The sequence below is a fragment of the Canis aureus genome, chromosome 6 (assembly GCF_053574225.1).
Source record: "Canis aureus isolate CA01 chromosome 6, VMU_Caureus_v.1.0, whole genome shotgun sequence".
Classification (NCBI taxonomy): Eukaryota; Metazoa; Chordata; class Mammalia; order Carnivora; family Canidae; genus Canis; species Canis aureus.
Genome location: NC_135616.1, coordinates 23,403,882 through 23,420,252, shown reverse-complemented (window position 1 = coordinate 23,420,252; position 16,371 = coordinate 23,403,882). Strand labels below are relative to the sequence as shown.

At 36.4% G+C, this 16,371-nt stretch overlaps 1 protein-coding gene across 7 annotated transcripts in view; it reads left to right on the top strand.

Annotated features, from left to right (window-relative positions):
* Nucleotides 1-292: 292 nt before the first annotated feature.
* TRAPPC8 (trafficking protein particle complex subunit 8) overlaps nt 293-16,371 on the top strand; it is an 87,720-nt gene continuing 71,641 nt past the window's right edge. For 4 of the 7 annotated variants that reach the window (XM_077900361.1, XM_077900359.1, XM_077900360.1 and 1 more), the window contains exons 1-3: nt 293-453; nt 8,027-8,221; nt 16,263-16,352. In XM_077900361.1, the coding sequence (XP_077756487.1) occupies nt 297-453; nt 8,027-8,221; nt 16,263-16,352 (442 nt within the window). In that variant the 5' untranslated portion in view covers nt 293-296. Of the gene's footprint in view, nt 454-779; nt 921-2,042; nt 2,135-8,026; nt 8,222-9,481; nt 9,605-16,262; nt 16,353-16,371 lie in introns of those variants that run through there. The other 3 variants (XM_077900363.1, XM_077900362.1, XM_077900365.1) reach the window with 3 other exon arrangements.

Here is a 16,371-nt window from a genome sequence, read left to right as displayed (position 1 = left end):
AAGGTTTTGCCGTCGGGAAGCCTAAGTGGCGTTTGTCGGCGGCTCCACCTATCCAGGTGGGATGCGAAGACGCCGGGGCGAGCCCTGAGGAGCGGCGGTGCCGGGGAGGGGTCGGTGGCGTGTGCCCGGGAGCCGAGGCAGCGGCGTCTGTTCCTTCCATTGGTCTCCAGGCTTCAGTGCGGAGCCCCGCCCGGCCGGGCTAGGCCGGCGGGCGGCGGCAGGAGCTGCTGCAGCGGCAGGATCGGCCTCAGACAGTGGGCCGGAGGGCGGGCGCCGCCGCAGCTCGGGCCGCGGCGATGGCCCAGTGTGTACAATCGGTGCAGGAGCTAATCCCGGACTCCTTCGTCCCCTGTGTCGCCGCTCTGTGCAGCGACGAAGCCGAGCGGCTCACTCGTCTCAATCACCTGAGCTTCGCGGAGTTGCTTAAGCCCTTCTCTCGCCTCACTTCGGAGGGTATGTGGTCTCCTCCCTTTTTCGCTGTGCTCCGTGAAAGCCGGGCCGGGAGAAGGAAGTTGGGAGCGGGCCGGGAAGAGGAGGGCGATGTTTACACCTTGGAGCCCGTCGAGTGGCGTCCGGGGCTGGGGCCGCGCGGTGTCCCCCGCGGCGGCTGGGGGAGGGGCCACGAGGGCGGTTGTCAAGACGGCGCGGTCCTAACCTCCAGTCTCCCTAGGCTCTTCCCTGCTGACCCGGACGAGCCGGGCTGCTGGGTAATTAGTGTCAAGGAAAACATGACCCCTGAGAAGCGCGTTGAGACGGTTTCAGCGGCCACAGGGAGGGAATTAGGAAGTTAAGTTGCTAGGGCAGGGAAGGGTAGGAAGATGCTGCCTCTTAGACCGATGAGGTCTTCCTGGAGAAGACCGACCACCTCTCTGGGTGTTAAAACTGGACTTCAAAGTTCTCTTGAATATTACATTCTTCTGGTAATGGGGCTTCTTCCTAATCTTCTGTTGTTTTGTTTTGTTTCTTTTTTCTTTGAAAATGTGAACATTTTCTTTTTTTTTTTTTTTTAAAGATTTATTTGTTCATGAGAAACACACAGAGGGGGGCGGGCAGAGGGAGAAGCAGGCTCCATGCAGTGAGCCCAACGTGGGACTCGATCCCTGGTCTCCAGGATCACACCCTGGGCTGAAGGCAGCGCCAAACCGCTGAGCCACCCAGGCTGCCCGAAAATGAGAACATTTTCATAAATATATAATGTGTAACCTCTCCCGAAAAAAAGTTAGAAAAATAATAATTTGTAATGGCCTTTTGCCCGAGGGACGAGGAAGTAAGGACAAGTTGTAATCAATCTAGATAGTTGGAGTTGAATAGATTTATAGGAATAGTAAAGCCTTGGAAATTTAGTTTTTCGGATAAAAGTTTAGCCAGCGGGAGAAATGAGTCCTTTATTTAAGAGCTACCTGTTTTCTCCACCTTTAGATTCTTTATTAGGGAAAAATAAGCATGAACTCCTGGGTATTTAACCAGTGTATCTGCCTTTGTAAACAGCATAGCAAAGTATAGGTCAGGTTCTTTTGTTAAGGTGTGTGTAAAGCGAAGGGTTCTGTAACCAGACTGCCTCAAGCCAACGGTTGTGATGTTTATTTGATTATGATGATTTCTCCACAAAAAGCGCTGTGGCATGAATTTATGTATTTACATGCCACGGGTGTGTATTCTTTGGGAGAATAGCTCCATAAGTTCACTTTATTATTTAAAGGAGGGTGGGAACTGTCCAAAAAAAACACAAAGTTTAGGAACTCTTGGATTTCTTCAGCTTGTACTCTTTGTGTTCTACTAAAGCAACAAGAACAAAGTACCCTATATTCTTAAATTCTTTAAAAAGTGAGAATCTGTTTGACTTTGATGTGTATGCCCTTTCCTGCTTTGTTAATAAAGAATAATAATGCTAATATCCGATACCTGCTGTATTTAGCTTTTCTCTTAGTTCTCATTGAATCCTATGGGGTAGATAAAATTTGAGGACTTTTGAGCATAGAGATGTTAACTTGTCCACAGTATTTTTTTTTTTTTGTCCACAGTATTTCGTGTGAGAAAGATTTAAAAACAGTGTGATTCAAGGTGTCCTTAACTCCTCTCCTGGCAATAGGATTGTTTATTCATACTAGAGAGCAGTGCTGTCCAGTAGAAATATGTGAGTCACATATATAATTTTAAATTATTTAGTAGTCACATTATAAAACAAAGTTAAAAAAACCCAGTGAAATTAGTTTTAATATTTCCAAAATGTTACATTTCAACATATCAACAATATAAAACATCTTAGTATTTTACATTCTTTTTCTATTGCCACGTCTTTGAACTTTGGTGTGCATCTAGACATTTAGACGATTTATGTTTTAGTTTGGACTAGACGTTTTAGTTGCCCAATAGCTACATCTGGCTGGTATTGAATAGTGCAGTGAATAGGAGCTCACTTCAATATTCTGATTTCATTCTGTAAAAGGCAAAAGGTTAAGGGAAGGAATATAATTCCAAGGTTAAGTAGAGAGTTGGTGGAGAGAAAGAGTGCCAGCATTTCCTGTTGACGAGTGGAGTGAGGTTAGAATGGCATGGGCAAAAGGTATAAGTTATGACTGAGTGGTTGGGGAACAGTGAGGAAATTATCCCTATCAGAGTACAGGATAATAAGGGAAGATGCCTAGATAAGGAAGGGTCTTGAATTCTAGGAAAGGAATTTTGGATTTCTTATCTAATGGTTAAGTATATGGCACTCATAGATTCTTGAACAAGGGTATCAAATTAGGGAGATTAGAATTATGTGGTCTATAAGTAGGAGTTGATAACCATTTCAAAGTTTAAGATGTTTAGGGTATAGACTTTGGCGGTGGCATTAGAAATTTGGTGAAAAGGACTTAATTTGCCTGTGTTCAATTTTTTTCTGGTCAGTAAATTTGGGGGTTCTTTGCCATGCAGAAAATGCTACTTTTTTTTTTGTTTCAAGTGTGAGGATTCCTCTTAGCTGCTTATCTTTAGGCAATGAGGCATGAGAATATAACTTCAAACGCATACTTTAAGAATACAACTAACCAAAACAGCTAAAATTTCCTTAGGAGGAGAAAGAAATGTTAAAAAAAATGATAGGACTCCATTTGTGGCCTATGAGTATTTGAGATCAAAACTGTTGAATATTTCCAGGGGACTTTTTTTTTTTTTTAAGGTTTCAGTAGGAAAACTGATGGTTTAAAGCTGTACTGAGGGAGGGTTGATAAAACAAATTTGAATACCATGCATATATAGGACTTTAAAAATAGAGTTTAAACTTACGTATTAGGCAGTAGAGAGCCATTCTAGATTCCTTGGATATATTTTTTAAAACTCAGCAAGTACTGCTTTTTATTAAGTAATGGTGATTATATATATTCTTCTGATCATTATGCTAGATATATGTTTGAAACTTAACATATATTTATCATTTCAACACAAAGTTTGTAATCTTAATACTGCTTGAGAAATTTCCACTGGCCATCTATTACGGAGAATAGTGGTCACATAATTACTTAACCAAACCTCACTGTTTTTGCTTTCATAGTGATAGTTCTTCAGTAATTCTAAACAGGGTTTCAGTGCATCATTTAGACATTTATAAGACTTAAATAATTTCACTTAAACACCAACTTTTGAAAGTACTTGGTTTTTACTTTCAAAAGGTATATATTATTATTTTTAAATGGATTAAATTTATTTAAGGGTTTAAAAAGAATAGAATAATTTTTATATAAATCTTGAATATTTTCTGAAGGACTTTTGAAGGGTACTAACTGCATCTAGTTTTCTTTCTTTCTTTCTTTCTTTCTTTCTTTCTTTCTTTCTTTCTTTCTTTCTTTCTTTCTTTCTTTCTTTCTTTCTTTCTTTCTTTCTTTCTTTCTTTCTTTCAGATTTTATTTACTCATGAGAGACAGAGCGCGCGAGCGCGCGTGCGGCAGAGACACAGGCAGAGGGAGAAGCAGACTCCATACAGGGAGCCCAATTAGGGACTCAATCCTGGAATTGCAGGATCACGCCCTGAGCTGAAGGCAGAGCTCAACCCCTGAGCCACTCCAAGGCGTCCCTGCGTCTAGTTTTCTTAAGTTTCTTTTAAAAGGTTGGAAGTACTTCATCAAAAAAAATTTCATTCTTAACTTTCAGTCTTAACTACTGTGGTAATGTAACCAGGTAATTAGCCTGCAAGTTTTTCAAGTACCAAACTTTGGATAAATTCAAGCCTTCAAAATTTAGATAACATGCTTGTGTCATTTTTGTACAAGTTACGACTTTTTTCCAGCAGTTGAGGTTTGATTTATACATTAAAGTTTCTCGTGCTGGGTAAAAACATAAAAGATATTATTTCATTTTTAAATATATATTCCAAAGAATACCTGATGCGTGATCAGATATGTTTGCTTCAAATAGATGTGTTAGTGAGAATTACAGTGTTGTTAGCACATTAAAGGCTCTGGGAAGACCTGTATAAAAGAGACCTTTTAAAAACTTAATCTAGGGGCACCTGGGTGGCTCATCAGTTGAGCTTCTGTCTGCCTTTGGCTCAGGATGTGATCCCGGGGTCCAGGGGTTGAGTCTCACATCGGGCTTCCTGCATGGAGCCTGCTTCTCCCTCTGCCTGGGTCTCTGCCTCTCTCTCTCTCTCTCTCTCTCTCTCTGTGTCTCTCATGAATAAATAAATAAAATCTTAAAAAAAAAAAACCTTAATCATATATTTCTCAAATTTATTTGAACCTGGAATTGATTTTTCTGAAACAACTCTTAACTAGCTTGAGAAAAGAGTATTCCATGGAACTGTACATAGTAGGATGTTACTTCATAATACAGTATTCAAGAAATTCTGTGGTAACCTATAAAGATAAGACAGTGACAGAGCTGAATTTCATTTTGAAATTGAGATGTTATGTGGTAAAGTTAAGTTTTTGTGGTGTACTCTTAATTCTTAATGAAGCCAAGCTTTTGAATTTTTTTGTGTGTGCTTTTTAAAGAGCATTTATTTCTCTTAATCATTCTTAGCTTTTATCTTTCTCTTTATTAGGTTAATTTTGTGATATTCTCATGTTTTACTTATCTATTGTTGCATAACAAATTATTCAAAAATTTAGTACCTTGGGGGGAAAAAAGCATTTATTATATCTCAGTTTCTCAGGAATCTGGCTTAGCTGGGTGGTTCTAGCCCAGGATCTCTCTTGAGGTTGCAGTGGAGCTGTCAGGAAACTATAGTATAGTCATCAGGGGCTGGAGGATCTGCTTCCAAGCTCAGTTGTGATTGTTGGCAAGTCCCATTTCCACAGTAGATGTTGTCCTGAGATCTCTCTTCTGTGCCATGTAGGCCTCTCCACAGGCTCTCTGAGTATCCCCATGGTACAACAGTTAGATTGACTCAGAGGGAGTGATAAGAGAACCCAAGATAAGAGCTGTACTCATAATGTTTTTCAGTAGTAATATACCCTTGCCTTTGTTTTTTTTTAAGATTTTATTTGACAGCGTGCATATGCACAAGTGAGGGAAACAGTAAGCAGAGAGAGAGGGTGAATCAGGCTCCCCACTGAACAAGGAGCCCAATGTGGGGCTCAGTCTCAGGACTCTGGGATCATGACCTGAGCCGAAAGCAGACGCTTAACAGACTGAGCCACCCAGGCCCCCCTATACCCTTGCTTTTGCTGTGTTCTGTTGGTCACATATACCAATTCTAGGATGTGGGAAGGGACTACACAAGAGTATAACACAAAAAATGGGATCATTGGGGGACCATTTCAGAAGCTGGCTGCCACATCTGTTAATTCATTTCCAGATTTATTAGGATTACCTAATAAATGATAAATTCACTCTGAACATAGGGCAAAGCTAGAATGTCTTTTTTTTTTTTTTTCAAGTAAACTTTACCCTCAACATGTGGCTTGAACTCACATTTCTCCCCCTACCCCAGACCAAAAGTCATGTGCTCTGTGGACTGAGCCAGCTAGGCACCCGTAAAATGTCTTTTGTGTGTGTGTGTGTTAACTCTTAGGGAATACCAAAAGATAATTAGCCTATTTAAAATTTTGAGAGACATTTAATACATACATGACTACTTATGTTATTTGACAATTATGGACCAAGTTTAGGGAGAATATTTGTACAATATGTTCTTAAAATATCAGAAATGTAACATAGTATTTTCATTTTCTCTATTTCATAGCTAGAGGAGCTGAGAAGTTTAATTAGGGGAAGAGGCTTGTGTTTATTTAAATTAGAAAAACAATTCAGGGAAGACAATTTCTTAATATCCAGTTCCTCACTACACAGAACCAACTAATCTTCTTGTCTTATTTACATTGTATTTTTTCCTTTCCTTTAAAAAAAGAATCAGGGCACCTGGGTGGCTCAATGGTTGAGCGTTTGCCTTCGACTCAGGTCGTGATCCGGGAGTCCTGGGATTGAATCCTGCATCAGGATCCCTGTGGGGAGCCTACTTCTCCCTCTGCCTGTGTCTTTGCCTTTCTCTCTGTGTCTTTCATGAATATTAAAAAAAAAAAAAAAAAATCCAACATTAAACAATTGAAGTCCCCTTCCCCACATTTCTTCCATCTTTCATCTTGGACAATCACTGTAATGGAATTTGCATATATAGTTGCTATACGTGTATTCTTACAACACAAGTGCACATATTTATTTATACTATATGTACTATATATTTTTTTATATGTACTATTTTTAAAAGATTATTGTCTTATGTTTGTTAAAAATTTAGACGTCAACAGAGAAGACACCTAGGAAATTTAGGAAGTTGTTTGATGTAACTAATTAAAATATAAACAGGCCTGAACTTAAAAGCTTGATATAAAGATTCTCTCCTGAGAAAAAAGTGTCAATTTTTTATGGGTAGGTACCCAGAGCCAATTTTCCAAAGTTTCCTCATTTGTATGTGATACCTGCCACTGTCATGAGTTCTTGAGTGCCTAACTGTATAATTATGTATGTGGCAGGTGTGGTACTCAGTGCTTTTACACTTACTGTCTCATCTAACAATAGCTCATCTAAAGTCTTAAAAAAATAAATAGCCCTATTAAGGAGACATGACTTACATGCTAGAGATGAGGAAATTGAAGCATAGAAAAGTTAAAAAGTTGTTTAGAATGACCAGGTACCATATGGTGGGTTATGATTTAAAGTAAAATTTAACTCTAAAAGTTGAGTCCTTAATATAACGGACTGCTTTTATACTGTTATGAAAACTAATATCTTGTCCGATTATATGTATGTGAAAATATGCTCACATTTCCTACTGTGCACTGTGGACACTGTCTTCTTGATATGGTGTCCTGCAGACCAATTCTTCAGGGAGAAGTTTTGAACCACTAGTTAAAAATCCTACATAGGCTGAGGCAAGGCTTATAGCAGGGTGGAGTCAGGAGGTATTGAGGTTGTAGAAGGGATCTGGGCTTTTTTATTTTTAAGTAGATTTTAGTTTTTTAGAGTAGTTTTAGGTTCATGGGGAAATTGAGCAGAGAATACAGTTTCCATGTTCCAGGGCATACACAACCTCCCCACTATCATCCTCCCGCACCAGGGTGGGCACTATTTTTTTGATGGTAGAGTAGGGCTAAGAATGCAGGCAGTACATTAAGAGAAGCAGAGGAGGCCCATGCACAGCACTTAATTGCCCTTTCTTCCCCTTTACTGTTCAGCGTTGATACCACAGATCTCACAGGTCACATTGCCCTGAACTGGCCTGAGGGGGAGGGGAGAATAGGGATTTGGTATGGATAGTTATTGGTCCCTGACAACTCCAAACATAGGGGAAAGGAAAGGACCTACAGATAGGAAAGTTGTGAGCAGTAGCATTGTGGGAGGTTAGACGGTCTAGCTAGCCGTTTTGGTATATAAGGAAATATTCTAAGTTGGTTGTATTTCTGGAAGACTTCCATTTGGAATTTCTGGTTTCTGATTGGAGCATTCTTTTTTGTGAAGTATTAACCCAATTGTTTATTGTTGTAATATTTGAGTGGTTATGCATTGTGTAGAATTTCAAGCCTTTTTCCTTTTTTTTTTTTTTTTAAAGTTCATATGAGAGATCCTAATAATCAGCTTCATGTAATCAAAAATCTGAAGATAGCAGTAAGCAACATTATCACCCAACCACCTCAGCCTGGAGCCATTCGGAAGCTTTTGAATGATGTTGTTTCTGGCAGTCAGCCTGCAGAAGGATTAGTAGCTAATGTGATTACAGCAGGAGATTATGACCTCAACATCAGTGGTATGTAATAAGTTTTATTATTATTATTAAAGTCAAGCGTTCTTCTGTTAGAAAAAGCAGTTCTGTATCTTGGAAATCATTCAGCAAACACTTAAATGCCTACTGGGTGCTAGAGGTTGGGCATACAGTTTTGGAAAAGAATAGTCCTTTTACAGAGGTTACGGTCAAGTAGGCAGCCAACTATAAATTACATGATTTTATTTTATTTTATTTTTTTTTATAATAAGATGCTTATATAGTTTTAATTGTAAAGTTAATAGAAGGTTCCACGAGGGCAGGAACTTTTGCTCTTTCTTTTCTTTGTAGTACTTAATGTCTAAAACATAGGCATAATAAATATTTCTTGAATGAAAGACAAAAACAACATTCATTTGTGACATAAGTAAAATAAAAAGCATTAAGTTTTAGTTTTTATCCTGCTTAGTGTGAAGTTGAAGAAGTTTTTATGAGTAAATATTTCATCTTTTTAAAGTGCTTATTAATCTGATTTCAATGGTAAATGTTTTCTTAATTAGATTGGTAGGTGAAATATATCAGTATGTAAAATGAGTAGTGTTTGATGTGACTCTTCTAGTATGAAAAAGACTTACTAGAAACATGGAATAGACTTTTAGAGGGCAAAGATTAAAAGTACATCATCTAATCAGGATATTTCAGCAACCTAATAAAATAATCTTTTTAGGTTGGCATAATTTATAATCTAATTATTTTAACACCTAATTGCATTTTTAAAGATTTTCTTAAACATTCAGAGAGTTTAAGTGATATATCTTAGGTCACAAAGTTAGTTGATTGCACTTGTGTAGTTAGAAATGTTTGTAGAACTATTTTGTTTAGATATCTTCCTGTGTTATTCTATGTTATTTTAATTGCCACAGAAATTAATTGCATTATTTAAGTTTAGAATATGATGGTTATCTTTAATACATTAAAAGAATCTGAATTTCAGGTTACATATTTTGAGCAGTTTCTGGCATAATATGTTTTAACACACGATAAAATTGGGATATTTCTGGGAGTAAGTATTGGAATTTGAACTATTGTTTCCCTGTCATCAGTGGGAAATTCATGTTGACATGTGAAGGACAATATATGCCAGATTGTCCAAGTTTTTATAGTACCATAGTCATTAGTTAATTGGATAACTTGAATAAGTCACTTATTCAGACTTGGTTTCATTTTTTTGATAACAAGAGAATTTATTTAGATTCTTTGTTAAGACCTTTCCTAGAACTTTAATCCTGTAATTCTGTTTCATAGGGTCTTTAACACTTTTGTTGTTCATGCAACAAATATTTACTGATTTCCTACTATGTGCCTTGTATCACAATAAAAGAGATAAAGAAGACATATGAGTTTATAATCTGGTGGGGAGATAAACATGTAAGTCAGTAATCATGATATATTCTAATTTATAATACCTTATAATCACAATACATTCTAACAGGGATGTGGCATATCTGATAATGCCAGAGTGCTAAGGGGGCACAGAGTGTGGTTAACTATCATATTTAAAAACAAAAAATACCTTTTTTTATTCTTCCTAACCTCTAAAGCTTACAATACCTTTTACTTTTAAAAAGTTTATCCAAATGATATGTGTACATAGATAAAATACTGAAAAGACTTACAAGGAAAAAACAAAATGATGTGTTTCCTATGTGTCTCTGCCCTTCCAGTTATTTTCATGGGTTCCTCTGGTATTTAGTGTGTGTGTGTGTGTGTGTGTGTGTGTGTGTGTGTTTTTAAGAGAGCAGAGGAAGGGGCAGAGGGGGAGGGAGAGAGAGAGAGAATCTTAAGCAGATTCCACACTCAGCAAGGAGACCAGTGTGGGGCTCAGTGCAGGGCTCGAATACAACCCTGAGATCATGACTTGAGCCCAAATCAAAACTTAGACACTTAACCAACTGAGCCACCCAAGTGTCCCTGTGTTTAGTGTTTTTAAGTCATATTTCTATATGGCTATCTATGGCTTAAACAATTTTAAATTTTACTTATTGATTTCTCATTATAATTGATGAAGATTTAGATTAATCATTCCTACTGCTCCTTTCCCCATCTTCCTAATGTAGTTTTCATATTTTGGTTGATATTCACTTGACAATATTAAGATTCTAAATTGAAGATTATTTTCTTCTTCACTGCAGAGGCATATATTGGGCTCAGTTTGTTTTCATACATAATTTTTTTTTTTTTTTGGACTTGGTAATTGCCTTTTTTTTTTCTTCAAAGTAAGCTCTAGGTCCAACATGGGACTTGAACTTAAGTGCAAAAAAATTCATTTTATGAAATTCTATTCTATTAATAAAAATTCATTTAGTAAAATTCAGGAATCATGAGATTTAAGAGTGATTTTATCCATTTTTAAAGATAATAATTCTCTCTGTCTAGAAATACACTTCTAAGGTTTATCATTAATGTGAGTCAGCATAGTTTTTACCCATTCTGTTTTAAGAAATACATATTAGGTATTTACCTCATAAGTCTCACTTAACAGTGCCATGTTTCTTCATCACATTGGTCCATTAAAGCTAGTGTTCCTTGGTATGATAATTAGACACATTGGGGATGCTTGGGTGGCTCAGTGTCTGCCTGGCTCAGGGTATGATCCAGGTGTTCCTGAATGGAGTCCAGCATTGGGCTCATCACAGGGAGCCTGCTTCTACCTCTGCCTATGTCTCTGCCTCTCTCTCATGAATAAATAAATAAAATATTTTTTTTTTAATAAAAAAAGGAAAGACACATTGATGGAATTGAAAGAATTCTCTTTATATACAGGTATTTACTGTAGTAGTCTCAGTTTTGCACATTGTTTTCACTCTACTCCTTACATACTATCTTTTTCTTCTCAGCTGTTGCTGTTTTATATTCATCCCAATGACATGTCTAATTTTTAAAAACTGAGGTGGTCTGGTATTGCTTGCTCAACTTTTGTTATCTATCCTATTATCTGTTGTGTTTACTCTTGATTTATAGCATTATCTGCTAAATCCAGGCATTATTTTCTTTGAATAGTATGATTTTGGGGTATCTTTTAGAAAATAAGGAAGAACATGCTTTGTCTCCCTTTCATTGTATAGTATGCTTTTTCTGATTTGTATTAATTGCTCTTACTCTAAAATATCGTGATAGAGTGTAGTCCTGTATATAAACAGTATTTTAGAGGCTTGTTTATCCTTCCTTCCTTCTTTCTTAAGATTTTATTTATTTTTTTGAGACAGTGCTTGCGCAGCCATGCACATGCACTCTCCTGAGAGCAGGAGCAGGGGGAGCTGCAGCCTGAGACAGAGACAGGGGGAGAGGGAGAAGCAGGCTCCCTGGTGAGTAGGGAGTAGGGAGCGCAAAGCAGAGCTGTATCCCAAGGTCCTGTCAGGATCATGACCTGAACTGAAGGCTGATGCTTAACTTACTGAGTCACCTAGGTACCCCTGTTTATTCTTTAATATTTTCCTTTAAGTTTTCAGTTGTGAACAAAAAAGCATAAAGAACACTTTAAAAGGGTGACAATTAACTTAAAACATGGCTAGTACAAGGTAGGAACTTATAGTTCTGGTTTTTCTGCTATCTTGAATATTTTGCTATTTTTCATCATCTTAGTAATTATTTATCAATTATGCCAAGCTACAAGAAAGTAGAAGAATGGTGACATTGTGTAGAAGGATGTTGCAGTAGTGAAATAAGTCATTGTTATTTTATCCTACTTTAGTTTTTAATTTCCCATTGCCCAAAATATTGAATTTTCTTTTAAGAAGGTATAAAAAAAAGACAACACAGTATTTTGAGACAAGAACCTAGACCGTTCTCTTTTTTTTAAATTTATTTTTTATTTTTTAAAAAAGATTTTATTTATTCATGAGAGACACAGAGAGAGAGAGAGAGGCAAAGACATAGGCAGAAGGAGAAGCAGGCTTCTTGCAGGGAGCCTGATGTGGGACTCGATCCCGGGACTCCAGGATCACCACCTGAGCCAAAGGCAGAAGCTTAACCACTGAGCCACCCAGGCGCCCCATCTTTTTTTTTTTTTTTAAGATTTTTATATATTTATTCATGAGAGAGACAGAGAGAAAGAAGAGGCAGAGATGTAGGCAGAGGGAGAAACAGGCTCCATACAGGAAGCCCAATGTGGGACTCGATCCTCAGACTCCAGGATTGCACCCTGAGCCAAAGGCAGACGCTTAACTGCTGAGCCGCCACCCTGGGGTCCTAACTATTCTCTTTTGTTAAAGGACATGGGACAGTATTCTTTCATACTAAATGACGTTTGTATGACAAAATTTACTTGATACAGTTTGAACGTGGACAGATGTTAAAGGCAGGTAGGCAAGTAGATGTGTGTGTGTGTGAAGGGGAGTATAAGGGATTAGATGACGTAGAGGTGAAAAATTCATTGGGTTTATTGATCATTCTGTTTGTTATTTAAAAGTTTGAAAATGAAGGTGTTTTGTAGTGATGGAGCAAATGAAATGACCTTTTTCTCTTCAGCAAAATTATGAACCATCAAAGTTTCCGAGACTATGCAAGTACAAGAAGGAATAGAAGTAATGATAAAACTAGAACTTACAGATTTATTTGAATCTGGAATCAGTGTTTACATGATGGATGTGTTCCAGGTTAATGAATGACCATTGAACAGTTAGTTGTATTCAAAGGATATTGCCTAATTGAGGCATGTGTGTGTTTAAAATGAGGAAAACTGGGAAAACAAATTTGAATTTGCTATGTTTAAACTCTTACTAAAATTTCTAATAATGTTTTTTTATTGTACCTTTATAATTCTGTAAATAAAAAGACAATAAAATATCAAGGATCAATTAGATTCATATGGTAAATGACAATGAGTATTTTTTTCTTGATAGACTGAGGGTTAAAAGGAGTATAGTTCAAAAGAGGACAATTTACTTAAAAAAAAAATCTTCCACTGTGATGCCAGAGAAATATAAAATTAAAAATTGGGCATAAATAAACATCTGTTCAGAATATTTTGATTATTGCTGATTTTTCTCAAAAGACTTGAATGGAAATAGTCTCTTCAAAAATAGTTCTTAAGCATGTTGTTGAAATAGAAGTTAGTATTTCTTAATTATTTGTATTATTTTAAGTTTTTTAATGATTTGAAAAATGTTAATAAATTTTACATAATAGTTCCAGTTTTAGTTTGTTATAGCTTTCCTGTTCTAAGATCTTCTGAATTAAGCCATGTTTTCTGATAACCTTAGTGTTTGGTGTCAAATATTTTTGACCTTGAGTCTGTACTTTATTGAATTAAGTAATTATACAGCTTTTAATTATTTCATTTCTTTCTTTTGAAAGTTTTCATTCTGAAAATATGTTTTAGTATATCCTGGACAGTTTAAAGTTATATAGTCATAAATACCAATGTTATTTGGAATTTGTTAATATTGGTGCTTTTCGTTTAGTCTGAATAGGGATTTTGCTGGCAATTTCAGCTTCTATGAATGATTAGGAAGGGAAAAAATGTAACCTACAGACAACGTTTATATGTTTTTATTTAGGATAATCCAGTCTTTTTCTCTTACAGATACAGGGTTACTAAGTATTTCTGGTTTTAATATGACAAGGATCAGAGTTGCTTTAGGTCTCTAGTTTTATAACAAACGTTAGATGCGTATTGGGCACACTAATAAATAATTGTGTCTCAAATTACTGGCACTAAGAAGGGAAGAAAGAAGAGACAGAGAAAAAGCTGCATTTTGTGAGTGTGGATGGAGGATGGAACATTGTTTTTTAGCTCTTAGCTTCCTTCTTTACCCTTCCTTACCAAGACAAAGTACATTCTGCATAGAAAAACTTTACCTGGTAGGATAACATGGTTGCTATTTCAATTTCAAACTAAACATGTGGAGATGGAAAAGGAGTTTGAGCAAAATGGTGATTTCATTTCAAAATAAGTCAATGAAAAACGAAACTAACCAAAATAAGTCCAAGATAATTTTTTTAAGGGGAGAGAATTGTCACTGTTAAAGAAGTCTTTTGTTAACAAAAATTTCTATTATTTTCCCATTTTGGCAAAAGTATCATTTGAAAAAGCAAAAAAAGGAAAGATGCTATTGATTTATTGGCATGTAGAAAAACTGAAAGAGGACTTCTTAATTAGCCCCTCAAGGAAATATGTGGCTAAAGAGAAAACTTACCATATCAACCTCAATGTGACCTATCTGAAGGATAAAACCCACTTCTACTATATATATATTTGAAATTTTTTCCTTCAGTCTTTTATATCCTTAGTTAAGTACCTGGTATCTTCTTGCACCAGTTTTAGAAAGTATTATTTCAACCATTGTATATATATATATGTATACTTTGGTTTTTTTTCTTCTCCTCCTTCCCCTTCACCTCCCTTCCTTTCCCCTTCCGTTTCATCCCCTCCCCTTCTCTTTCTCCCTTTCCTTCCTCTCCTTTCCCCTTCCTTCCCTCCCCTCCCTTCCATTCAATCCTCTCCCTTTCCAATTTTTGCCACTTTTCTTACAGATTATAATATTTCTGGGAATGTTTTTTCTCATAGCAATAAACATGAAAAGGTTAGTGATAGCCCTCCTAAACAGTATATGGGTTATTCTCTTAAGATATTTGTTGGAATTGAAATTTTATATCTGTGTATATATATGTATGACACCAGATAAGATATTACTGTTTGGTAAGAGGAATGGCTTTTTCCCCCCCCTTTTCCATTTGGTTAATGTAGTATTATAATGTGAACAAAGTGTTTTTGCTGTTTTCAGTGATTAAGATGAAAGGTTTCATAATCATCATAAATAACTAGGAATGGGGGCCACTTGGGTGGCTCAGTGTTGCCTTCAGCTCAGGTCGTGATCTCAGTGTTCTGGGATTGAGACCTGCATCGGGTTCCCTGTAGGGAGCCTGGTTCTTCCTATGCCTATGTGTCTGCCTCTCTCTGTCTCTCATGAATAAATAAATAAAATCTTAAAAAAATAAAAGAAGTGTCTTTTATTTATTTTTTTTTTAAGATTTTTTAATTTATTCACTTGAGAGAGAGAGAGAGAGAGAGAGAGAGAGAACAAATAGGAAGAGTCAGAGGGAGAAGCAGACATGCTGAGCTGGGAGCCCAAAGTGAGGCTCGACCCCAGGATCCTGGGATTATGACCTGAGATGAAGGCAGACACACTCAACCATCTGAGCCACCCAGGAGCCTCGGATTGTCTTTTAGTAAAATTGATCTGGATAATTTTCTTAAACCTTGTGAAATGACCAGTCGAATGACTTAACCTTTAAAGTAAGTTGTTTTTTTTTAAATGAGTAGTTGTAAAATGCTTAGCATCAAGCAAGAGAGGTTTGACATTTTAAGTATTACATTATATACATTTATTAAAAAGTGAAGATAAACCTCTTTATATTTGATTATAAGGTAAGTATACTTTGAAATTTCATTTAAAAAGGTTTTGTTATTGTCATACTCAAGTAATCAAATTATAAAGTAGAGGTTGTCAACCTTACCACTATTGACATTCTCAACCAAATCATTTTATTTTGTGGAGAGCTTTCTTGTTCTTTTCATTTTAGGATGTTTTGCACTGTTCCTTATATATTTACCTAGAAGCCAGTAGCATCTGTTCCCAACCCTAGTTGTAACAACAGAGTATCTCCAGATGTTTCCTAGAGGTCAGAATCACTCTTGGTTGAGAAACCATTGCTTTGAAATGATATTTATGAAGAAGAGCCACTTGTGACAACATGATTAGTGGCAGAGGCACAAAACTTTAGTTCTAGAATGTTTTTACTCCTATAGGTAATGTTTAAAGGATTAATAAGTAGATTCTGAGATTATTGTATAGGTTTGGGAATAAGTCAGTTTTATTTTTACAAATACATATATATGGCGTATATAATAAATCTTGAAAAAGTGAAAAGTTCTTGTCTTATATCTTTAAGTACAAGTGAAAAATGCTTATTTGCTGCTGAGAGTTATTTTTCACACCTTTTAGGAGTATGGACTTGAAATATTGTCTGTTATAAATTGATTTTATTGAGGAATTTTAACAATTTTATATATTGTTCATTTTAGCTACTACTCCATGGTTTGAGTCTTATAGAGAGACCTTTCTTCAGTCGATGCCAGCATCAGATCATGAATTTCTGAACCACTATTTAGCATGTATCCTTTGACCTTTCTG